This window comes from Bombyx mandarina, chromosome 11 (genome assembly GCF_030267445.1).
Source record: "Bombyx mandarina strain Sakado chromosome 11, ASM3026744v2".
Classification (NCBI taxonomy): domain Eukaryota; kingdom Metazoa; phylum Arthropoda; class Insecta; order Lepidoptera; family Bombycidae; genus Bombyx; species Bombyx mandarina.
In genome coordinates, this window is record NC_143218.1 from 17,770,930 (window position 1) to 17,798,239 (window position 27,310).

The 27,310-nt window shown below is 35.3% G+C and overlaps 2 protein-coding genes and 1 pseudogene across 4 annotated transcripts in view; 2 read left to right on the top strand and 1 right to left on the bottom strand.

The window, feature by feature from the left end:
* The window catches only part of l(1)G0007 (ATP-dependent RNA helicase l(1)G0007), a 117,079-nt gene that overhangs the window by 11,035 nt on the left and 78,734 nt on the right, over nucleotides 1-27,310 (top strand). The window lies entirely within an intron of this gene.
* l(1)G0469 (lethal (1) G0469 NlpC/P60 domain-containing protein) lies at nucleotides 499-7,503 on the bottom strand. Of its 2 annotated transcripts, XR_003624688.2 has the most exons (5): nucleotides 6,930-7,503; nucleotides 6,357-6,532; nucleotides 5,449-5,556; nucleotides 4,820-4,914; nucleotides 499-1,839 (listed from the first exon to the last, which is right to left on the bottom strand). XR_003624688.2 is itself a non-coding variant. In XM_028174785.2 (4 exons), the coding sequence occupies exons 1-4, from the start codon at nucleotides 7,264-7,266 to the stop codon at nucleotides 1,744-1,746; spliced, it is 717 nt and encodes a 238-aa protein (XP_028030586.1). In that variant the 5' UTR covers nucleotides 7,267-7,473; the 3' UTR covers nucleotides 499-1,743. The 2 variants fall into 2 exon arrangements, 1 of the variants encoding a protein (XP_028030586.1); XM_028174785.2 differs by lacking the exon at nucleotides 4,820-4,914 and having other exon boundaries at nucleotides 6,930-7,473.
* LOC114247371 (uncharacterized) lies at nucleotides 12,560-13,598 on the top strand (annotated as a pseudogene).

A 27,310-nucleotide genomic window follows, 5' to 3' on the forward strand; every position in this document is an offset into this window, starting at 1 on the left:
CAGTAATGTATTCAACCCTTTAATACGGTATGCAGTTTCAGTTTTAGGTTTAAAAATTGAAACACATCCCTAAAAGATTAATGCAGTGATGTATTCGTCTCTTTAATACATAATAAGGCACAAGGGTCACAGCCAGACGGTATCCACCGAGCATTCCTAAGCAAAGGAAGCCAATTAGTGTGAGGTCTTACGTTATTACGCTATTACCAGATTATTGTTGTAGATTCAAACTTAGACAAATGAACTGAATTGAACTCATAAAGCTAAAGTTGATTACAACATAAACCATTTTAGCGAAGAGAACAACTTTTCGCCTCTTAATTCTGTACATTATATTATTATTTCGGTACAACATCAAAATCAAAGTAATAAAACAAGTGAAAAAAACATTGGTTTGTTTTTCAATTTTCATTTTCATCGTACGATGATAAACGTTTTGATATTCAACCAATTTCACCTACGAATATAAAATCGAAATATCGATTAAAAAAAACCCAATTTTCTTTTAATCATTTAATCGTTTAAAAAATTCTTCATTATACATAAATAGAACATTCAAAACTTACACTAGTACATTCACAACAGTCAGCATGGTCACGATCAACGTAAACATCTAATTATGTAAAATAATCATGTAAAAATCCAACCGAAGTCTTATCAGTGACTTAGGCGGCAAAAATTATGAATATTAAACGTCCTTGAGCAGTAAATTCTGTTTAAGTCGAAGTTTTAAGAAAATGATAATACAGTCTTGTAATAGATATTGTTGAAGTAATTTTCAGGACTAGGTCGTCACTCTCAGACCTTAAATATTGTCATTAAAAACTTACAGCCAAACATAAGAGCAGTAGGCACAACTTTAAAAGAAGAAAAAAAAAAACAGTAACATGTCAAATTCGAAATGTCAATTCAAACACGGATTCTAAATTAAAATTTATGTCACCAAAATGAATCGTTCTTAATTCAAATTGGATGAACTTTAAAAACGAAAAAGGTCGGATTAAAAAAGTAGAATTGTCGGTTAAATGTCAAATTTGTGATGTTAGTCGAACTGAATTTAAAGTAAGTACTGCATCGACTAACAAAATGAAATTGATGACGATCATTATTTGTTGGTCCAAATTTATGGTCCAATAACGAATTTAAACATTTCAATTTCTTACAACTTTTTTTTTTATGTGGAAAATGCTTTCTATAATTTCCTGGTGCCTAATTAAATCTTATGTTGTGTTAGCTAACTACAATTCGCTTAAGATAAACAACGATGTTAACCCAGTAATATCAAGAGTTAGTAATAACTATGACATGACATAATAATATGACATAAACTATGACATAAATAATAAAATAATAGTTTCGAGCCGATTGGCGTCTTTTTTTGTTTCTTACTTAGGAATGTTTCATATTTTCTTTCTTAATTTTTTCTTTACATACTGTTATACTAGCGAAATTAATAGAAAAGATCGTTTTAATTAAAATACTTTTGAATACTACAGTAAAAACTGTTCTCGAATATAGGCGACGAATTTTTGAAAAAAAATTAAAACGTATACTGGCAGAACAGAGAAATACTCCAAATAAAATAGTATTAACCAAGTTGAAATTCAAAAAACGAGGAACTATACAGAGCTGCTTAGTACGACCACGAATAATCTGTCATACGTAATCGATTTCTGATGTTGGCCATCTGAAGCAAGCGTAGCATGAATATTTGCCAGCGGTGTTGCCGCTGGAATGCTTTTCTCAAACTGACTTTGCCTTGTCCCTTTTGTTGTGTTGGCTGACGAGCATCACGCCCATGTTCATCCCAACGTTGCCCCATTTAAGAGACTCGCTAATCTGTAACAACGAAATCTTTCATTAGTACTAAAAAAATGTTTGATAAACTGGATTCTTTAAGATTATTTTCTTATGAAGTCGTCGTGGCCTAAAGGATAAGACGTCCGGTGCATACGTGTTGAGCGATGCACCGATTGTTCGAATCTCAGGCGGGTACCAATTTTTCTAATGAAATACGTACTCAACAATTGTTCACGATTGACTTCCACGGTGAAGGAATAATATCGTGTAATAAAAATCAAACCCGCATAATTATAATTTGCGTAATTACTGGTGGTAGGACCTCTTGTGAATGCGCATGGATAGGTACCGCCGCCCTGCCTATTTCTGCCGTGAAGCAGTAATGCGTTTCGGTTTGAAGGGTGGGGCAGTCGTTGTTAAGTTTATTTCGAAGGCGTAGCTGTCGTCTACTTCAATTCAAAGCGAATGAAAACGCAAAAACTACATACATATCACGTGAAACCTTAAACATTAACACAAAAGTCATTAGTGAGACCATACAAATTGTTATTGTACAATCGTTTACTAAAAATCTAAAGTCATTAAAATGTCACAACGAATTCTTAATTAGTTACAAATGATCGTCTGCCACCAATGAAATCTCTTTGTTTACATAGACTGACAAGTAAACTACCCACCTTATAAGTCCTGCCGTCATTAACCAATAATAGCAGTGCAATTTGAAACTGTTAATACCGTTGAACTTTGAAAAGGAATTTGTGAATACCTGATCTTAAAACTACGTCATAATCCGATATCTTTTAGATTGGAAAAAATTGTCGTCGGGAAAAATAATAACTTTGATAATGCGATATTTATCACTACATTTGGTTGCTAAGAAAGATATATTATGTAGGTAGATTTAAATTTACGCGTCCATAATATGAGCTTTCATTTGCGACTATATTATATTGTGTCTTTTCTAATGATTATGCCTTTAATAATCAAATTACCATAATTTACTTATTCGCCTTTTTGTTTTGATTTTTAATTATTATTTACTAACGTTTTGTTTCAAGTATAAACTAATCCTATTGTGTTATTTCTCAAGTTTACAGAGTTTTAAGTCCCTATGCTAATAACCGTGAAGTAACGACATTTTTGTGATAGCTTCGATTTTGAAAATTATATGTAGATAAACATTTGTTCTGTCCTTTATATTACGGTGCTGTGTGTATCATAAAAAGAAATTGATATTTAATTGGAACTTTATTTGATTGTATTAAAGTTCTTATTTGTGTCCAACATTGAATATTGTAGTGAATTTCTGAAGTAATTCTCAAAATAACAATTAAACAACGTAAATACAATGATGATGATTCATGTTACTGCTTACGTAAATCTTTTGTTCCGAATCTAAAACTTATGAATTGCAGAATCAGATAATAAATGTTTATTTTTAAACAGTATACATTTTGATGTTGTCGCTTCCTTGAATCTAGCGAAGTTACGTACTTTTAAACACACATAAACGTATGTATAAATAAATATATATACATATGTGTATATTATTTGCGGATGATCCGCTTAACAATGATACAAAAACAACTTAAAGAATTGAATTCCGAAAAAAATATTTCATCGTTCACTACGCTTATTTTTCACTGAACTAAACGGAATCAATTTCATGTTTTTGTGTGTGTGTTGTGTGAGTTCTTGTATGCGTTGGGGGGGGCGCTGCAATCGGTTTGATTTTTCGCAGATGAAAATCTGCCTGGCTTAGTAATATATAAAATGTAAGAAATATAAAAGATTAAGCTTACAACCTGACAACAGTGACTAAAGAAAAACAATTGAATGTTAGAACAGTTGCGCAGGTCGGTAAATGATTACGTATCCAGTAAATACGCTATTTTTAAAGTTATATGGCATCGTTTTTAATAGAATAACATTTTTAAAATAACGTAACATTAAAGTTTTAAAGAATTATTTTATATCTTACTTTGATCGTCTGTTATTTGTCACAGAGTTGGCAGTGCGTTCTTTTAATACCTTTTATTTCTTTAATGATTTCAATTTTGATAATAATTTCATTTATTATCAATATTCGTGGAGCGGTTTATAAAAAGAAACTGATAAATCAGATATAACCAAACACTAAGCCCTACATTGTTTTATGCTGTTTAGACATTATGTACTAAAAAAAATTACGCATATGTTCTTTAAACATTCCTAAAATGGTTTATCTTGTAAAATTTGCTGTACATTTTTGATTTACTAGTAAACATTTTTTGCTAGATGTCTGAAAACGGCAAAAAAACTGTATTATTTTATTTATGGTGACGGCATTTACATTGTTGATGTATTGAGTGAGCACCGGTAACCACTTACTCCAGGAGGGCCATGAGATTAATCAATGCAATAAAAAAATATTCGAAGTCTCGGTAGTATATTATGGTATTGAAAATCTGCCCCACTTTCAAATCAAAACACATTATTGCATATACCTGTACAACAAAAAGCAATTAATTTTAATTATAGAATGATATTACTAATATTAGATAATGTTTGGCGTTCAATTATGACATCGTCTTACGCAATAACAATTTAATAATTAAAATAAAAACTAAAACGAATTAAAAAAGTGGACCATTTTCAAATTATTGTTATTATCGTTACGAAGTGATTAATCAAGAATTTAATAGATTCGTTCCTATACGTAAGTCGAGGTGAATGTACTTTTAGCTTGAAGAATCGTGTTTGTGGTCGGATCGAAGTATTTCTTGCCGTAAAATATAATGTTCTCGACCACTTTAATTATTCGTTTATATACATGGAACACATAAAATGATACCAAAATTCGTCGCACATGAATAATACACAACGTAGAGTTATATTTTAAACACAAACACAAACTACACAACATTAGTGAACAAATAGACTTTCTAATGATGGATTAGAAAAAAATAAACATTTAAAAAGAGTGGGCACATTGAATTAGCACTTTCTAACACCCGTTGTTTAATAACGAAACTCTCACCGGTATCTTGTTGTCAGCTGTAAGGGTCCAAAGCGCCTCAAGAGTTACCATCAAAAGATGATAATCATAGGTGTTTTCGACGTCGTTAAGCTGATCTGTAAACAAAATTGTTCCTTTGTGCGATCTTTTTTTTTTTACTTCTGTCCCAAGACCCCATGCAAGATGCGTGAACGATCGCCGGTAGTCCGGTACTCCCCTTAATTTCAATGGCCCGTACTTGGAGTTCACAACGAAGCAAACTTAAACAGGATAGGCGTGAACATACAGAAAGCTGGATGATTTGCGATGATCCATTTCGTCTCGCAATAAGTTTTACTCACGGAACAAATGAAAAGCTGTATTTCGTGTTTCGCGAAATTTAATTATCCGATCAAAGGAATGGACAGTTTTACAGTTCTTCCGTTAGTTGACTCGCAACGGCATGCATTCTCCTTAATGTGAATTAAAAGAAATTGATAATTTATAAATACAGTAACGTGCAGATAATAAAAGCCTATGAAGTGCAAGAACGTGTTTTTTGTGTATTACAAATGACGCTGGTTCGCTATTTCCGCTAGTAGGTATGAACAGCTCGACTATAAAGAATTCTAGAACATCATCGAATGTTGAATTATGTGGGTTTAAATTACCTGTCTCATGCGAGCTTCTTGCGGCGTCTCACCGTAACGGCACCAATGGACGAAATGCAGGGTATTATGCCAGTTTCTCTCGAATCTGGACTTAGTTGCCATATCCAACTGCAATCAGTAGAAGCTTCGCCTTAGTAGCCGTCCGAACGTTCAATTGTGCCCACAGTATGCATAAAACGAAAGCGACGATGCTTTCATCATCTGAAATAAGATGGTTTCCAATGCTGACGAAGGCCTACGTTTTCGAAAAGAGAACTTGAAAGTTCCAGAAAATGTGCTGATAGACTTAAGGGCTCGGACTTGCGTGAAATTAAACAAAAATTCTGATAAGAAATTTATCGGATAGAATTTTCTAGAAAATATGGAAAAGGCATTGAAGCGTTAATATTTCATCGAACCCTTTTTTTGTGCAAAGGAGGCAAACTAGATTTGCATTTAAAATGGAGTACGTTTACAGATAAAAAAATCTTCGCCGAACCAATTGAGAGTCACGTCTTCACGATCGAATTATCAACAATGTTTACTTCACAGTTTATATTGTATGTTTCGTAAACATTCAATCGTTTTTATAGTATCAACCGGTAGCGTTATTAACACAACATTATGAAATCATTTAAAAATTTAACACGTGAATCTAAAGGTTGTGTTATGTCATTTCCTTCGAAACGAGTTTAAAATTAATGAGTTCCTTCTGAGGTTGCTTTGAAGATTTTTTAGCGTTTCAACATTGTTACAAACTTAAAGGCCACGTATGGACTTGGCATAGATTATCTTATCGTAAAAATTGACGCGACTCGTAAAATTAGGGGATTTTTTCAAGAATGTATTGATAAAGTGTCGATTTTTTTTTGCATTGGTACGTATGCTAGTGTGGACTCATAGAGAACGATTTGGTTATAATTAATCACCTTAGATCTGATATCTTTTTCGCTGTTCGGTGTCTCCTGTTTGTCGTCCACGTTGTTGATGCGTATAACAGAGTCTTGCTTCCAGAATGCGCTTAACGTTGTTTTTATCACACGTTTTCTCACACCTTTCTGTTGAACCGTGTACACGTCTATCTGTTCGGGGTTCTTTGTTTTTTCTGTTGGAAAATTAGATAGCATTTGATTAAGGAACGAAATTAATCTTTAGTGCAAGGCACTATCCATTCATCGATATATCTTAAATAGACCGGACATATATTAACATTACATTTTAAATTCATCACACGCTGGTATTAATGTAAACATTCAAGCGTAGGCGTAAACGTTTCTACATGAATTATTTACAAATGCTATTGTGTATGCGACCGGCGACGCGACGTGCGGCCATGACTGCACCATGCCAACTTTATTTAGTAAATTTTAGTCTCGCCTCGAGACTCGTATTGTACACGCATATGCACTGGCTATAACGCCCTCATTTCAATAAATGTTTCGCAATTCGTAAATCAGTCAAAAGTGGTTCAATACTAATCTATGATCGAAAACTGTACGCACCTTTACCCTTCTTCCACATGGCGACGGCGTACATATGGTAGTCTGGTGAGAGAGTCGAATCTGGCGGCAAAGGGTCTTGAGCTCGCACTTCGAGGATGAATCCTGATTCCAGAACAGCGCATAATATGTTCTGTTCATCGTGCTTAAACCACTTGGTCTCGCGGAGTTTGTGGATGGCCACCGAAGAACCAAAACGTGTCTTCTTGGGGGCGAAAAGTGCTTGAGCCTGGCTCCCGAATCTGGACAGTAGGCCCTTCACCGTCGGCTGCGGCGCTAGGGTCTTTTCGGGCGGCTTGATCTGCTGGAAACTCCGGCAAGTTACGAACCTCGCTTCCATTGAACCCACTCCTGTGACGAATTCACAAACAATTCCCGAATTCGATAGTTTAGAAATTGTTCTTAATCTTCGCGACTCGTTCGCGGCAAATGTACTCTCACTTCTACAAATCACGTACAACAAGCAGCACTTTCACAATATTTGTGGCGCGTGGTATCGAGCGTATCGCAGTACTCGGTTACATGGAAGCTCACTAACGAAAAACGCGGCGCGCGTGTCGGCCCGCGCTTTTATACTAGAGAGGGGGTGAACGCGGGATGAGGAGGTAAAGACGGTCCACACTAGTGCTGGGAACGTAACGTTCAACTTTGTTATTTCGCTTATCGTCGTGTACTATTGAAATCCGACAAAGATTTTAATTTATGTTAACAAAATGTTGACCATTAAAGTAGGTGAAAACTATAGTGTATCTATACGTACGCAAAGATTTACCAGATATACTACATAATTATTCCCAATTAACGTACAAAGAACAACCAAACCCGTGACATTTCAGATATTTTTTCAAAATTTATTTTTTGTAGTTGAATATTACTATTAAATTCTTCCTTTATACTTAAAGTTATACGTTGACCTACATTAAGCACACGACTACATAAAAATGTGTCATATGTACGTTCCTACCCTATTTTACTGGTGGTAGGACCTCTTGTGAGTCCGCACGGGTAAGTACCACTGCCCTGCCTATGTCTGCCGTGAAGCAGTAATGCGTTTCGGTTTGAAGGGTGGGGCAGCCGTTGTAACAATACTGTGACCTTACAACTTATATCTCAAGGATCCGAATACCGGAGCCCATACGACATCTGTCTATGGGCTCCAGTAACCACTTAACACCAGGTGGGCTGTGAGCTCGTCCAATAATATAAGCAATGAAAAAACTCTAGAATTGATTATTCGCTTGGGGTCTCCACTTTTGTCCCATCAGTTAGACTATTGTCACTTTTTGCAGAATAATAATTAAGCAACGAAATTAATTATAAAATGTGATCTACATCACTACGATGCACCGAGGTTGACCTCACTCGGTGCTGAGCGCCACACCCCCCGCAGCACCCCTCCCCTCGAGTCCCCTCTCCCGCCATCGCCACTCGCGGTATGAAGGCGCCAGCCGGCAGACAACCTGCGAAACAACATTTTTTGTACCGTTTTTATTGCGATACCGTAATAACAATTGATTATACATTGTTGTTTACATGTCGGAGAAACTTTTTCGTTCATTTTCAGTACTTGTAACGTTTCAGTTTCAAAAATTTCAAACTCATCCGTGTAAACTGTGAACACAACATTAAAATATAAAATAGCTAATATTATTATTAATGCCGATTCTTACCATGATTTTTCTTTTTACAAGCTGATATCACGAATGGATTGTGTAGAAATATCGGAAAGTTATTAAAAACAAAAATCGTGATAGGAACCCTTTAAATAATTATGTTTACAATTAAATAACCTTCAATATGTAATTGAAACCATACAAAAAAAAACCAATCTTTCTTGCTTTCCCAAAACCTCAAATTCCAATAAAAACGTTATGTATTTTAATTTATTTAAATTACGCACGATTGACATCTTCCAAATGTAAATATGCTCTTATTATAATCGTATCAGGGTTAACGTTTGTAAATTTGGCAGTAGGTACTGAAAATGTCTCTAATGGCGTCACCGACTTGCTATGGGTAGCGTCTAATAGTCAATGCGTTTCGGTTCGAAGGGTGGGGTAGCCGTTGTAACTATACTGGGATCTTAGAACTTATATCTCGAGGTGGGTGGCGCATTTACGTTGTAGATGTCTATGGGCTCCAGTAATCACTTAACACCAGATGGGCTGTGAGCTCGTTCATCCATCTAAGCAATAAAAAAAAATTAAAAAAAGTTTCGACAGCTTGGGGTATTTAATGAATTTTACTACGCTTACCGACCAGCTTGATTTTAACCGCCAAACAGATCGAGAAATTTCGATTTCATATAGTCTTAATATCGACGACAAAAAAAAATATAAGTCACGAGGCGTGGCTGTTACATTAAAATAGTACAGAATAATAACTTCGTGAATGCCATGGAGAACGTGTTTCGAATACCAGTTTTGTAATTGTCGATTCAGTTTTCAAAACTCGAATCTATCGAGCCGGCTAAGACTGACGCGGTGATTCATGCGATATTCTGTTTGCTCCGTGCAAGTTACGTACTAAGCCCATAGATTTTAATGACTCTCTCTGAAATTTAATCATGGTTTTAAATTATTATTAATTGTGCTTACGTTATTTGCTTGGTCAAATTTGATTGACAATTATATTTTACGTAAGTACCAGTGGTAGGGCGTCTTGTGAGCCCGCACGAGTAGGTATCACCACCTTGCCTAATTTCTGCCTCAAGCAGTACTTATATCTCGATGTGGATGGCGGCGTTTACGTTGCTGATGTCTATGGGCTCCAGTAACAATTACCACTAGGTTAACCGTGAGCTTTGCCACTAATCTAAGTAATGAAAAAATCCAATTTGCTAGTTTAATTTGCGCTCGTGTCGTTCGTGACATAATTGCGTCGCTCGTGCTTCTCATGCGAGATGCCACAAGCTCGCTGCCGAACCATCGATTGCAGTATGTTATCAATGTTTTATGTCATGTCATGCCAGCTTTACACGCTCGTTTTGTTGTCACGTGTGACTCGTCCGCTCTCGTCGCGTAGAGTCTCGACACGAGTTCATACCGTGTACACTGAACTTTTTTATTTATTTAATTGCTTATTTGGGTGGACGAGCTCGCGGCCCACCTGGTATGAAGTGGTTGCCGGAGCCCATAGACATCTACGACGTAAATGTCGCCACATATCTTGAGATATTTGAAGTCGTCACGGCCTAAAGGATATTCGTATCTAGCGATGCACCGGTGTTCGAATCCCGCTGGCGGGTACCAATTTTTCTAATGAAATACGTTCTCAACCAATGCTCACGATTGACTACCACGGTGAAGGAATAACATCGTGTAATAAAAATCAAACCCGCAAAATTATAATTTGCGTAATTACTGGTGGTAGGACCTCTTGTGAGTCCGCGCGGGTAGATGCCACCACCCTGTCTATTTCTGTCGTGAAGCAGTAATGAATTTCGGTTTGAAGGGTGGGGCAGCCGTTGTAACTACACTGAAACCTATGCTAGATTATTTAGAAGCGTATAATTATATGAATATTCCAATAATATGAATGTATTTGAATAAATAAACATTGATTTTGGTTTTAATACATACTTACTTCTAAACTTAAATTATCCGGACTTTCTAAAATCGAATTAAAATAATTTACTGATACGGTTCTCAGCCGCTTTCTAATATTATATTATAAAAGATTGGTGGTAATTATAGTATAAAATAAAAATATATATACAGTCAAACCTGGATAAGCGAGAGTTCAAGGGAGCACAATCTCATTCTCGCTTATAGAGGTTTCTCACTAACCCGAGTTTCTCGCTAATGCTCCCTCTGAATTTCGTTTCGCGATTTTCCGGATTCAAACGCATTCACTATTTTAGTTCAAATCAGTAAGTATTTTAAGTTTATCACTTAATGACAGTACTTTAATTTTCCGTTTTGACATGATGCAGAACAGAAGATTCCTTCACAATTGATTTACGATAAGCTGAGTAAGTCCGACAAACAGAAAAGTACACAGGCACACGTGTCCATTCGAAAAGAATGCGATAAAATAACTACTTTATTTAGTTCCACGAAATAGAACAGGTTCAATATTGAGGTAAAAACAATACAAAAACAATGGAAGGAAGTTCCACGAAAGTTAATAATGAGTCATAAAATAGCAGGTCTTACATTTGTAATTTGTTTTGTCATTTGTTTCTCCTAAATACTATAACTAAATACAGCTCGACTGTCGCTTATACAGGTATAGATAAGTAGCAGTCTCACTTACGGAGGTCCATGAGGGAAAAACGGCTGTCTCTTACAAAAGTTTCTGTTTCTCGCTAATAGAGGTTTTAGGAGCTTAAAATGACGGGTCCTGGCGATTACTCTCATTCTTTTCATTTTCTCACTTATCCAGTTCTCACTTACCCAGGTTTGACTGTATATAAAAATGAATTGCTGTTCGATAGTCTCGCTAAAACTCGAGAACGGCTGGACCGATTCGGCTAATTTTGGTCTTGAATTATTTGTGGAACTCCAGAGAAGGTTTAAAAGGTAAATAAAGATATGAAAATGTTCGGAATTAAATAAAAATGTCAATTTTGTTTTTCCTTTGATGTGTCCCCCGTCGGACGGATTCCTTTTGTTTGTTTTAAGTTTATTTTATACAAAAGTTTAAGTCTTTTATTTATCGATTGAGGCACGACGAAGTCTGCCGGATCAGCTAGTAATAAAATAAAAAATAAGATAAAAGGCATCAATACTTCAAAACAATTAAAGATTTTAAATAACGATAGCTTCGATTCATCAATATACGTATAAAAATGTGCACGGCGGAGATTTTTAGACCTGCTGTTCTACAATCTTTAACATTTCGGAACTCTCAAGAGTTCATCGTCCTTACGAATTGATCTTCGACTGTAAATTGTTTACTTAAAATAACTAAGCTAACTTATTTACATTCGATATTTCAACCTCAGATCTAGGAACGAGTGACGTGTACTAAGTCGGAGTTGGCATTCCGTGTTTTGGTCAAAATGCGTTATTGCTTTTTTTTCTACCTATGCTGATAGCCTTGAGAGGCTATATCAGCGTTACCGGACGAGTAGGTGAGCTCAGGAGGCTCAAACCTTGCGAAGTTGCTAACACTAGCCACTAGCTACCACCGAATCGGAAACGCGACCCACTGAGAAGATCCGGTAAGAAACTCAGTGGGTTCGTTGTTGCCAATACATCATGGCCGCATCAGATTACGTGCGTGTAAAAACAGCAAAGAAAATGGGAAGTTACTGATATGCATTTCACTGTACTATGTTTATCTCAACTTATCAGTCTGAATGAGTTTTATCTACTGTACCAAAGTCATACATAGTTCTGAGACATGCGTTATCTTGTTGGTGTACTAATAATTATTTTACCAAATTTAATTGTAAATGAAAATAAATGAGGAGTCCGTTTCCGGTCGTTGAAGTGTAAACATCACTGTGATTCTATTTGTAACAAATCGTATTTAAAAAAATAGTAAAAAGTTGGTTTAGTCGTAAACACTGTTAAAAACCACTTAATTGGTGCTTCGAGGGACGCAGAAGAAATAAATCCTTGGAATATTAACAGGATCTGTTCAGAAAACTCCAGAAGAAAATCCACAACAACTTTCACAAAACCTGCCAAATAGAATAAATACTATTCTAGCCTACAACTAAAAAAACAAAAATACTTAATGTCAGTTTGTTGGGTTGGCATTGGTTCTAGTGTTGCCGGTGCATGAAAAGTAGTGTCATCTACTATACTGCGTTCCATTCCACGTTACTACACAAAAATATGGAAGAACAATTTAAACTGTTATTTGATAATAGGAAGATGGAAATGCAAAAACAAACAGCTGAACTAACTGAATCACTTATTAAAAACAATAATGGATAGAATGGATGAAAAACTTACTCCTATAATTGAAGAAAACGAACAATTAAAACAAAAAGTTAGCGATCTAGAGAAAGAGATGGAATATTTGAAAAGAGAAAAGAAAAGTAACAACATAATTATTTTCGGGCTAGAAGAAAAGGAAAACTCAATATTGGAGCTATTTAATAATATCAAGATGACCTTCAAAGAAGCTCTAAACATATATATAGAGCAATCCGAAATAAACAAATTATACCGCTTGGGAAAAAATATAGTTCAGAATAAATCAAGGCCGGTGCTATGTTCCTTTATAAACGCTTGGAGAAAAGATGAAATTATGAAGAATTGAAAGAGCTTAAAGAACATTTATGTATCGGAGGATTTCTCGAAGGAAATTTTGGAGAAAAGAAAGCACTGCTACCACGGTTGAAGGAAGAGAGAGAAAAGGGAAATATAGCTTTTCTGATTTACGACAAATTAGTAGTAAAAGAATCCAACACTGAAAAAAGGAAAAGGGAACCAACTATCTCACCGTCACCTTCCAAAAGGCAACCCAGAAAACAGCAAACACTATGCTCTGCGAAAGTTATCAGGATAAATGCCTTTGATGCAATGCGACCTAGATCGAACTCATTTACCAACAAACCTACACTCAATAAAAATAGCAATTAACCGGTAAACGGAAAATCCAAACAAACTATGAAAACAAATAAACAGAAGAAATACCTCTTCCCCCAAGCCGACTGGTCCTCGTAGGGGATAAAGACCACAACCCTCCAACAATACAAAAAAAAAAAAACTACAAAGACACAAAAATATACCTCGCAGCCCTGAACGTACTCACGCTGAAGAATGAAGAAAATCTTATAGAATTGAATGACGACATAAGAAAAGTGGCAGGCGTCACGTGGAACAGAGTGGCTCAAGAAAGACATGAGTGGAAAAGGTTGGAGGAGGCCTTTGTCGATTGGCAAACAGATCTGCAGAAAATAAGAAAAATTCAAATAATAGGCTAGATTAAGGTTTAAAATAAAATTCAAGTTTTCTATATATTATATTTAGTCATATAGTTGTAATATGGATCTGAATAAAAGGCTATATTATTATTATTATTATTATAATTGTAAATGAATATGTAACTTTTGACCTTGATCCCCGTTCCTTTGTTGGATCTGAGGTCTTTAGAGACGCTTTAAAGTTTGTAATACAATGTACCTCATTGTTTACTGTATTCAATTCTAAGGCCACATTTGAATGATTTGTTACTTCAGAAATGCTTTCGGTAATTATGTTACTTAACAATCCAAAGATGACTATGCAATACAGAAATACACGAAAAGAAACCATGTCATATTAAAATTTATTACATACATTTAAGGTGCAAAGTACAATGGCATTAGGTATCTTCCAAGATTTGAAATAAAAAATAGTCCAGCCGTGTCCGCACCATTGTCGAATTCTATCAGAACAGAATGAATATTTTGTCATATACGATATTTTTGTGATGTCTATAAGCTTCTGGGACCACTTAATACCAGATGGCCCGTGAGATCGTTCACCTGTCTTCTACGCTATAAAAAGATAAATACAACGCAATATTATTCTATAATTATCTTTTAATGTTTATTTATACCAGTCACTGTATTCGTTACTGCGTAATAATGTCTTTGTTAGTCAGATCTTATGTAAAACCATAATATAATAATGGAAATGAGTCTTAAAACTACTTAGATAAAGGACTATTTAGATCATCTATCGATCTACATATTATTATGATATCGTTTAAGAGAGTTTATGACCTGGTAACTAAGACCTTTAGGTCAAGTCTTATGTTAATTTTTAATCTTATTTTTATGAAAAATGATAACATGAAATTAAATTAAATTAAGATGATCAATTTGAGACATTAATTAAATGAGATGAAATTAAACGAAATGAGATGAGATGATAAAGGATGAAATAAAATCTTTATAAAAAATCTCTCCCATTTCAGAATTAAATGAAGTCAACAACTGTTATAATAAATTATAATAAATATTGGAAATTTATGTAAGTGATTTCAGAAAATACCATGTGCTTTAGTAGGGTTTGTCGATACTTCAGTACTTTATTTTCATGTAACCATATTAGCGATTTAAAAAAATAATACTGTCAATGCGCTTATAGTAAAAGGCAAGAAAAAACAAAAGTTCAATCCTATAAAAGTGATGACAAATCTTATACCTTTAAACGAGCAATTCTTGTATATTAATATAAACTTATATAATCTGATCTCGGAAACGGCTCCAACGATTTTCATAAAATTTAGTATACAGGGGATTTCGGGGGCGATAAATCGATCTAGCTACGATTTATTTTCAGAAAATGTTGTTTTATTCGTGTTTTCAATAATCAACTCTTCCCGACATCTATCGGCGAATAATAATACTATTTTTTTAATTGAGGGCAACTAACCGCTTTAAAGACACAACAAGATGGCGTTATCAAAAAAAAAACGAGCAAAGCTCGGTCATCATCTAGTTATTAATTAAGTATCGTAAGTAAAGTAGTACCTATTACATTACAAGTAAAGTAAAGGTACATAGACGCTACGTACCTACCTACGCGTTGTTTGTGAAGCAAATCGTGTATCAATGTTTATCAGAAGATTTCTCTCTGATCAGTGACGTAACTAAATACTTGAGTGCTTCTAGACCAATACGCGCTGAGAGACGATCTAACAACCCGCTACGGCACTTAATACGAATGTCGCTATATAGAAATGGAGTTCACAATTATTCTCAAAGGGTAAGAATGTTTTTAGCAAAAATATACGAATCTATAGAATTAATTGGAAAAAAAATAACGACATTTAAATTTCAACAGATTATTGTAATAGCCATTTTTTTTTTGTTATTGCTTAGATGGGTGGACGAGCTCACAGCCCACCTGGTGATAAGTGGTTACTTGAGCCCATAGACATCTACAACGTAAATGCGCCACCCACCTTGAGATATAAGTTCTAAGGTCTCAAGTATAGTTACAACAGCTGCCCCACCCTTCAAACCGAAACGCATTACTGCTTCACGGCAGAAATAAGCAGGGCGGTGGTACCTACCCGCGCGGACTCACAAGAGGTCCTACCACCAGTAATGAAATGAATAAATTTATGTCGTTTTATCCGATAAATAATTATATTAATACAATACCAGTAAAATTATGACCTTGCGTTAAAAAGATAATTAATTAATACTAGTCTTGGTGCGATGATCGAAATTCAACCTGATCACTAATGCGTCAAGATTCATTTCTCTATTATTTTTTTCTTTTGCTTTGTTATTGACTATTATCTCGTAAAGATGAGGAAAATAACATTCCCAAAAGGTATGTTGATGACAAACAACAACAAATAAAGGAAACAGTGGCACTGAACTCGTTTTCCTTAGCCTATTTATATTATATTTGACTACATAAGTTTGCATTTCGAATTCAGCAACTCTTATAACACACCCAAATAAAAATAACGAAAAATGGGGCACCCAAATAAATTATAGGATTTAAGTTACCTTCTTCAAAAGTTGCGTACACAATTGGGGAAGCCGTTTTTCTTTCTACCTATGATTATAGGCTTGAGAGGTTATTTCAGCTTCTCCTTGACGTGTAGGTGAGCTCACGGGGCTCAAACCGTGAGTTTTGCTAACACTAGCTCTAGCAAGAGCAGTGCTTCGCAGAATCTACCACCGGATCGGAAACGCGACCCACTAAGAAGATCCGGCGAGAAATTCAGTGAGCTTAATTTACTCGTCGAGTCCTTCGTCGCAAGCGACGGTGATTGCAGGGAAGCCGTTATTAAATATTTCTTCCATACATAGAATTATTGTTCCGTGAATCACGGATGACTCATCTAGTCTCGGCCTTAACAGACATACCTTACCGGCTTCACAATGCCGTGACTATGCTTGAATTAATCCGTCTAGATTCTAGAACTTTCGATGTCAATTAAGATAATTGAAGTGTAAGTTAATTCATTAAGTTATTTGACGTGTGTTTGTGGAGTGTTTATTTTGAAATTACAAATCTTGGTTCTATTTATGTAAATAGAAAAAAAAACGTTAAATTTAATTTCATACTGCCCGATGAATGTGTAGAGACAACTTTGACATATGAAATATTAATTATATTAAGACTTAAGACTTAACTCTTTTTATACTCAAGTAAAAATTATCAAATCATGTACAGTTAAAAGTGAGAACCGTATATGTCCGAATGCTGTTGCTCGGAACTTTAGTATATGAAAACTTATCATGATTATGTCGATAGCGCGAGTTAGGTTTTTGTCAAGAATCTTTTATTAGATGATGGCTTCATTAATAATTCATAACTCAGCTTTAATGTGTACTATATTATAAAATATTGTATTATGTTCTAGCGTTAAATTTACTAATTTACAATATCCATTTGACCGATTTACTGTTTTCATGGCACCGGCCGACTTCATTACTAATAATATAAATTTGAAGGAATCTTCATTGAAAGTCGATTAAAGATAAACATCAGCCGGATTTCCAATAAAGAATAATTTTAATGGACATAATGTGACGGATTTTGCAAGTCATTCCAAATCGAACACCTAATATTGCAAATAAACTGGTATTTTATTCGTAATGACGTCAATGGTCATTGTTAAAGTTAATTATTGAAGCTTTTTGCTTATCGATGAAGGACGAAATAAAATTTCACTTGTAGATTAGGGGCCAGAGGCACTTTTTGATAGGAGTCATGAAGCTCTTGTCAAAAAGCAAGCATATTTCTCAGGTTATCTCTAGGTACTATATACTACTCTGCTGTAGCGAATATTACTGCGCAGCCAATTTCTAAATTATGAGTAACGGTAGATGTTTGCAGGGGTATTACCCATTGGAGATTATAATATGTACATGTCGGAAAAACCACAATTATGAACACCATCGTCAGACATCATAGGACCCAATAGGGTTGAGCCAAGAGAAATATTGATTCCACCGGCTGGTTGGTAAGCGTGATAGCGTCTACACCCCTCCATCGGCTAGGCTCTGTCATAGCACGAAGTTGGCCGAGTTCCGACGATCCCGCAATCGTGCTGCCATCTCTCAGGAATCGTGCTGCGTTTCGTTTAGCTACCGAACTTATGACTGTCTCCAACATACATATATCCGCACTATCTCAATTAAGTTGGCTTTAATGTTGGCGGGTCGCCGCCCGAGAGCCTGACTTGCGAGTGCGCCATCAAACAGGAACAGGCTGTGAGGTGTGAAATAAAATGCTCCTCTCTTCACAACTCCGATGCCGCCGAACCGAGCGTTGCGATAGAAATCTCGCGGAAGTCCCTTCGTATCTCTGTTTGGGAACCGGCGAGTAAAACCCAAGAAGATGTAGAGGCCGCTCTGCGCGCGTCTTGTGAAAGGGTAACTAAGTGACTTAAGGCAGCTTTGCGTCCAATGCTAGTTTCCACCCATTAGAGTAGGGGGTTGGTAAGAGGAGTAGGGAGTGGTAAGGGGTGGCGGCCTTCAGATTGACTGCCGACTAAGAATCCACGACGACGTGTTATCAAAGATCGCGCCTCCGTTGTGCCGTATAGGATAGGTTAGAGACATGCGCCCCGCAGAAAACCTGCCTTTGTTGAATTCCTTTTCATCCATAATCCGAACGTGGGTTGCTGAGAAACGGGATTTGAACGGGAATAAACTCTGACAAAACCTGCTTACCACATCTTAAAGTATAAGCAGAAAGCTAAAGATTTTTTAACATAAAAGAAAAGTGAGCTATTACCAACGGCATTGCCAGCAATACGATGGATTTGATGAATAAAGTAATTAAAATACATGGAACGATGACTAAGATTATGTAATAGTATGGTTGAAGGTCTATCGTTCTTAATGCTGTGGGCGCATGTAGTGTTTTTCGGCCTTGCATTTTTTTCTATAGACGTGTGTCATGTAAATAGTAAGCACTGCATAGTTAAATTAAAATATTAATTACTTATGTTATTCGTTTATTTAATGATTCCAGAAAATTAAAGTACAAAAATGAAGAATTAAGCGGAATTCTGTCGTGTATAGCCTAATTACTGACTAACCTAATTACCATTTAATCCCTATCACTGTTTTGTATGATTTTCTTACACAGTGCCAAATGCTCACCTTTAGATAGGCAAAAATCACCCTTACGCATTCTGCGAGTTCATAAAATTTACCCACTTATTTTTTTTATTTACTCAAAAACTCACTATATTATTAAGTAGTAAACAAAACGAAAAATAAATTCGTATAGAATTCCCGACCGAGGTCGTCCACTAAACTTCCGGCGTTGCCTCTCGGAAGGGTCTGACAACCAGTTTAAATACTATACTTTTTTTTTAATATTATAAAGCTGAAGAGTAATAAAATTTAGCGTTATGCCAAAGTAACTATTCCACGCGGACGGAGTCGCGGACAAAAGCTAGTCTATACTAATATTATAAAGAGGAAAGATTTGTTTGTTTGTTTGTTTCGAATAGGCTCCGAAACTACTGGACCGATTTGAAAAATTCTTTTTCCATTAGAAGCCGACATTGTCCCTGATGAACATAGGCTACTTTTTTAATTTTTTTTTTGTTTTTTTTTTTTTGTTTCATGTGTTTTTTAATGTTTCCGAAGCGAAGCGAGGGCGGGTCGCTAGTTATTAATAAAAACGATCACGCTGCTTTATATTTTTGAAATGAATTAAATATTATATTTTGTACAGATTTTTATTAGCGTAGTTGAGCACTGAGCAGATATCGATGGACATATATGAAGAGGTGAATAAAACAGATTGGTACCACAACGTGTATGTTGGTGCCCAACTTATGACACGAGATTAAAGTCGAATTTGCATTGCGTTGCGTTTTATTCGGCTTTACTATCCTGTCGTGAACCAACGATGTGCGTCAGCAAGAGCGTGATAATAATCTTAATACCACTGTACAGAACATTTCGTCTACATATGTCAAGGGCTGTATTCGAGTTGTGGATATTTTTCGACTCCACCAATAAGGCCCTTGTCAGTATTTTTATATCTGCTTTAAAACACGGGATTAGCATTTAGATTCGCATTTCGATGCCTCCAATGAACACTACGCTAACTCCAAATTCGTAGATTAACAGGAGGAGCGTTTAAACGAAAAAAGTTGATAAAATCTTTATGATTGCAGATATATTTATGGGTTTTTTGTGTAACTAGCTGATTTACTTCGAGGGGTACCCTAACCGGGAAAAACGTCCGTAACGTAAGATTTTTATTAGTAATGCACACAGTGATTTAACTTTGTAATAAACGTACAAAAATAACATATTTTTTATCATTCATTGACCACGATCTCAAAGCGTTCGTTTGCTTAATATAAGTTCGCACGTTACCGAATAACCGTGGATTTTTGCGAAACCTCCAGTTTTATTTTTTTTATACCTCGGAATAGAACTTAAGATTAATATTTTTATAATAAGGAACTTCGTTCCTATCCGGTGTCCCACGACACCACACATCTTTTTTGGTAACTATAATTCTTGTCGGTAAACGAATTCAGTCATTTGTATGTTTAAGAAATACGTGACCGGTCTCATTTAACAGATGGCGATTTGGTGTTAAATCGATTCACGTACACGATTATGTAAAGTTCATTCGTACATGTTAATTGTTAACGTCTCGCGCGAACGTGTTGCGAACTGGAATTTTAACTTTTGCAACGTTGTCTTTACGGACATCTATGTCAACATTGCCAATAAGTGTATCACACTCTTCCAATGTATAGTATGCTCTTCAGAATCTTTCTACCTCGCTCTCTCTCTCTCTTTTAATTATTGTTTTTCTAAGCATTACTGGTGGTAGGACCTCTTGTGAGTTCGCGCGGGTAGGTACCACCACCCTGCCTATTTCTGCCGTGAAGCAGTAATGCGTTTCGGTTTGAAGAGTAGGGCAGCCGTTGTAACTATACTGAGATCTTAAAACTTATATCTCAAGGTGGGTGGCGCGTTTACGTTGTAGATGTCTATGGGCTCCAGTAACCACTTAACACCAGGTAGGCTGCGAGCTCGTCCACCCACCTAAGCAATAAAAAAAAACATCTTCGGCTTTCATAGGATCTTAAAACATTTCGTTGTCAGAATTTTATAAAACTACGCGATTTGGATAAAAGATAACGTGAAAAGCAAAAATCATCAATTTTTTTTTATTACTGATTCATCACTAGAATCCAGAGAGATTACCACAATATTCTAAGGTTATTTAGTTCCAAAATTTGGTTTGTTGGCAAAAAAAATAAAGGCTATTTATACACAAAGCAAGAATCGTACTAACGTGAATCTATTTCGAATTTTAAAAATTAAATTTAAATTAACATTATATATAAAAAAATGACAAGAAAGACAACAACACTTTTAGCAGAAATATCATTTTTAAGTCCATGTATGGCGCACAAACAAGTTGAGCGGAAATTTTAAGATCAGATAAACCGAATTCATATTAAATGCAGCGTTTGACGTACAAAAAATGTGTATGACGTTTTTAAAACAAAAACATCTTGATAAAGTACTGATTTCGCGACAAGATATTGATTAGAAACACTGAAACATGCCTTTCTTATCCACGATTCGCTATCATATGAAAAAGCCATATTAGTCAAAAAAAACCTGAAAGATTCAGAGAAAACAATGGTTTGTTTGTAAAGCAGTATTTTTATTAATGCTTTAGATTTCTTAAGGTCTAGGAGTCATGACTTTCAATAAGTTTAGATGCGAGCTACAAATTTTTATTGTGAATATGTTTTATAGCATGCTATAAACAAAATCTCTATATAGTACTGACTTACGATATATAACATAAAACTAAATAAATATTTGACTGCAAACGAACATTAAATTTGTAATCCCATAGACAATACATTTATTGCATACTCATAAAAATATTATTTTACGAGATTTCATAAATTATAACTAAAACTAAGAAGTATACTGTATGAATATGAATATATCTATGAATAACCAAGTACCATATAGCCTTTGAGTTAACCACCTTGATTTAGTTCATGAATCCCTCGACCTTCATTTCCTAATGCCAATGGTCAAATCAAGTACATTATGTACACTGGCTAAAATAGTATCTTAAGCCACCCTAAACGAATCAACGAAACTGAGAAGACTACGAATGAATTATCCCACTGGATTGGATGACCAGACAAACTCCAAGCACGAGTGCTATCGCCCCACTGGAGATATCAGTACTGTGGTACAATTGCGATAGCCTGCAAATGGAAACGCACGATTTCTTCCTGACAGAAAAAGCAAGGGCACAAAATATTCAGTACCTAGATTATTTCTCCCGCGTTCGTGTCACAGGTGAGAGTGTAGGGGACTAATTTATTAATTAGTCTTCTTACAATATAACAGTATAAACAAAAACATTTGTAAGGTATTAATAATTAGCTTAAGTAATTTCTAACAACAGCTATAAATCGCTGCAAACCATCATGGAATTTGTCCATATCCAGAGCATAGGCTAGCAAGCCATTGAGTAGCGAGACAGCACGATGTGTCGGAGAGTTAGCGGCGTGCTGCGTACGCGTGTGCGTGGTACTAAGAAGCTGCCGTTGGCGACGCACCCCTCCACACATACATCCGCGCATGTGGCCATCAGGCGTATATAGCGACACTGATTCCAGTGCAGTGAAGTTATCAATTTTGTTAAGCAATAACTGATAATAATGCACCATAAGAATCGTCTTCCGTCTCAGCTCAAGAGTATTTAACCCGACCATAGCAGTCACATAAAGTGATGGATACAAAAACGGATAGTATCCATACATTTTCTTGAATAGGAACCTGTGCATAGGATGGAGTGGGTGATTTCAGCAGAAGTATCGACTGCTTGGTATTAGTCTTAGACTAGTGCGGTAATAAACAATAAGGATACCATTATAGGCGGATAAATGCTGCTGATCATTTTTATGTACAATCCTTCGGACTACGATCTTTGCAGTTGAATTTGGGGGTAAAATGAAATTAAGTAATTTGAAAACAAAAACTGTACCTAAAAATATTACAATAGAACACAAGCGAAAATGAATCAACGGAAAATTTCTACAAAACAAAGGTTTCTGATATAGAACTTGCAGAAAATATCCTTACTACTTCAAACAGTATGAAGGAGATACCTTATTATATGCCTCGACTGTAACAATTCAAGAGTTTCACCATCAATCAAATGAGATAACGTCAGATAAAACTGTCGCAAATGCGATAAATTTGGGTTCTCTTCTTATTACGATATCGACAAGTTATATTCTGCATATTAATCGAATTTCCAGTACCTATCGCCCATCTACGTAGTAACAACAACTAATAAAGCAGGAATATTAGAAACAATAGAATTTGTATTATGTTTATACCGCATAGTGCTTCCACCACGATAAATAATGAAATGCTTTAATTTAGGAAAACATTTTGAATATTATTGTTTTGTTTTCAGTTGCCTATTTCTGTCAAAAACTATCAGTTAAAATTAATACGACCTTCATTGTAAAAAAAAAGGGAATCTTATCTTTATTTTTCAACTAGATGACCCGGCAGACTTCGTAGTGCTTCAATCGATAAATAAAAGACCTAAACTTTTGTATAAAATAAACTTAAAACAAACAAAAGGAATCCGTCCGACGGGGTACACATCAAAGGTTATTTTTATTTAATTCCCAGCATTTTCATATTTATCTACCTTTTAAACATTCTCTGGACTTCCACAAATAATTTAAGACCAAAATTAGCCAAATCGGTCCAGCCGCTCCCGAGTTTTAGCGAGACTAACGAACAGCAATTCATTTTTATATATATAGAATATATAGATTTAGATACCTAGTGTCAGTTCTTATGGAATGTTGCGTATGAATCGAACTTTCTCGTTCCTTTTGTATTCTTAAATATTCTTCATATGACTTTCGATTACATTTTCGCAATATCGATAGTGTTGAAGTTGAAGCACGTGACCAACCGATTAAGACTTTATCTATAAAATTGAGATGATAAGACGTGCTAATTGTCGATAAAATATTCTTTGGTATTCTTGTCTCTATTCTACAAAATATTATGAGATTGTATTTTTATATAATATAGCGGGCCGCTCCGGCTCCGCTCGAGTCCTTAACAAAAATTTCAACGATATTTGACGTTGTTTTATTTTTCTTAATACAATAACACTTATTGCAGCGTAACTATAATAGTTAGACATATGCTGTCGCGACACTTTTTGTAAATAATAATGTGTTCTAAAAAGTCGTAGTACATTATTTTATTCCATCATCAACAGTTTTCGGACGGCACGCGATTTAAAGAATATTCTAGGTATTTTTTTTACACCTTGGCTTTCATATTGGAGTTTAAGTAAGGAACCCTAATTTTTTTAAAAAAAAATTATAGACTATGTCACTCGGGAATAGTGTAGCTTCCAAGCAGTGAAAGATTTTTTCAAACAGGTTCAGTAGTTTCGAAGCTTATTCAATACAAACAAACAAACAAATCTTTCCTCTTTATAATATTAAGTATAGATATTAGTATAGATTTCACTGAAAACTTTTTATAAACGTAACGAAAAAGCAGGTGTAACCATTTCGTCTAGTTGAAATTGGCTACCGTTGCATCAGCAATGTCCAACCGATGTCTATCAGGAAATTAGAAATTTCAGAAGTGCAGCCAAACCACTGTCTACCCTGAATCAACCGCCACATAAATATGAATATTTCTTATTTTATGCGGTTATTATTGACGTTTTGTTCATTTCATTACGTCAAAAACTATAAATTTGTTATTTTAATATGTTACACTTCAAGTAAAGTTTCTAGCACAATACTATACATATAATAACGACAGAGGAAGGAAGCATGGGTAATGAAAATATTTAGTTGCCTTTGAAATTCCAACATTACTCACAACGAATCAGCGAATTTTACTGGTTATACTATATATACTAATATATAAATCTATAGTAGTTTTTACGGATGTTCCGTTATAACTTCCGATTTACTTGGTATCCAGGTAGAAAATACATGTACTTAATGGATAGGCTAATATTTATATGAGTGTTAGACTCCCTACACTAGTTGCGGGGGCGTTAATGATGAGAATCTTTGTGGAGGTGAGAAATAATAATGTTAATTTTAAATGCCCAGCGAAGCGGACGGGTATAGCTAGTATATAATAAAACATTCAGATAATTATTTGACGTCTAACTGCAATACATGTATTCTTCGTGTTCGTCGCTATACTCTTCGTAGAGTGATTGTGGCTGTCTCTTAGTAACTTTTTTCATTACCTATTCGCTGGTAGTCTAAGGGGCCATTCCAATGACGCGCGGACGGATAGGTGAGCTCACGGGCTTAACCTCATAGCACTAGCCCTAGCAAGCGCAGTGCTTCGAAGAATCAACCACCGGATCGGAATCGCGACCCAATGGGAAGATCCGGCGAGAGACTCTGTGGATTGTGGTTGTCGGATTTTAGTAATGAGTTTTACAACCTGGTGCCACTCCTCCCTTCCATATATGTATGTATATATAGGTGTATATATAGGGGCCTTTGAATGTCGTGTTTTTTTTTAAATTCTCCTTGAACTTTGTTGTCTTATTTTATATACTAAGTAAATACAACGCCAAACTATTAAGGTCGGATATTACATTAGGAAATCAAATACACCCAAACATACCTAGATACCGAAATGTTCTCGAACAGGTGAAACCTAGTTAAACGAATCATTCATTTACAACAGCGAACCGTTTCTAAGTATTGACACACTTTTGATATCAGCGGTCGAAACTGAAGAGATAATGAGTTTGGAGAACAATCATTTAATCTTTTAAGGCTGTTTTAATGTGCCTTTTGATTGATTATTTCAATTTTTTTTATTGTTTACATGGGTGGACGAGCTCACAGCCCACCTGGTGCTAAGTGGTTACTGGAGCCCATAGACATCCATAACGTAAATGCGCCACCCACCTTGAGATATAAGTTCTAAGGTCTCAGTATAGTTACATAGTAATTGGATGCATCTTTAATAAACCATGTTTCATTGTTGATCTGTCTTTAAGGAAAGTATACAAAAAACCTTCTCAAATACAAACAGGTCAGAATTTCAGTAATACACATAATAAACGCCGATTTTGTCGCACGAAAAGTGAGTTAGTTTAGCTTTCGCGCTAATATAAAACCGCCACCTAATTGTTTCGTGATAGCATCACCTTTACCTCCACGAGACAGTCCATTTTATATAATAACTAGCTGACCCGGCAGACTTCGTAGTGCCTTAATCGATAAATAAAAGACTTCAACTTTTGTATAAAATAAACTTAAAACAAACAAAAGGAATCAGTCCGACGGGGGGGGGGGGCATCAAAGTAAAAACAAAATTGTTATTTTCTATTTAATTCCGAGAATTTTCATATTTATCTACCTTTTAAACCTTCTCTGGACTTCACAAATAATTCAAGACCAAAATTAGCCAAATCGGTCCAGCCGTTCCTGAGTTTTAGCGAGACTAACGAACAGCAATTCATTTTTATATATATAGATAAAGAAGATAATAATAATAAAGAACTTTAATGTTCATTATTTTAGAACAAATAATGATCAGTGCCCTAATGTGATTTCCTTATCGCCAATTAGAATGACTTATAATTAATTTGGACACGCAACCAAACGAACAACTAATGAAGTAAATAAATTTTTGTAATGATTTACGAATGATTGTAAATTTTAAGGTCAAAATGAACACATGAAATAAATAAGTCAAACAACCTTAACGTGTGTATGTACTCCTACTGTTAAATAAAAAATGTGGCTGACCTACCGTGCTGTCGGTCACGTAAGCCCTTATAACCCTATGCAACTGACCAACCTAAATTAGTCATTAGTGAGCTGATAATAAAGAACAAAATCCTATGTAATTTATATTCTATCTGACAAAATTTGCTACTTATTATATTTTGATGAAAATTCTCAGTAGTTCGGAGTAAAAGGCTTTCGCATCAATCGGGATAAGATGTTTCATTGATAACATTATATTTCACTGCAAATTGATCTTTATTTTATAAGTAGTTAGAGCTTGAATTGCATATAAAGGAACTGAGCTGCGTGTATATTTTGATGCCTACTATTTTAGGCACAATTTGTAAATGCTTATGTAATAAACAAAAAGTGTTGTATGTTGAACATACCTAACAACGTATGTATTAATAATACTGTTGTCTTCACACGAGCAGAAAATGTCATCAATAACCTGACAAAGCATTTCGGTTCCTTTGTCCCCGCGACTGCCTACTGCCTGATACGCAATTTTCCGCATATTTTCTCATTTCCCTTATTGGATCCGAGCTAATAAATTATCGCTATCGACAAGAACCGGCTCACGTCGCTGTGCCAAGTATTTATAGCTGAACTAACTGAAGCGAACCGCCTCCTTCGTTAGGAATTTATTTGTAAGAAACTGTTCTCGATAATAATGT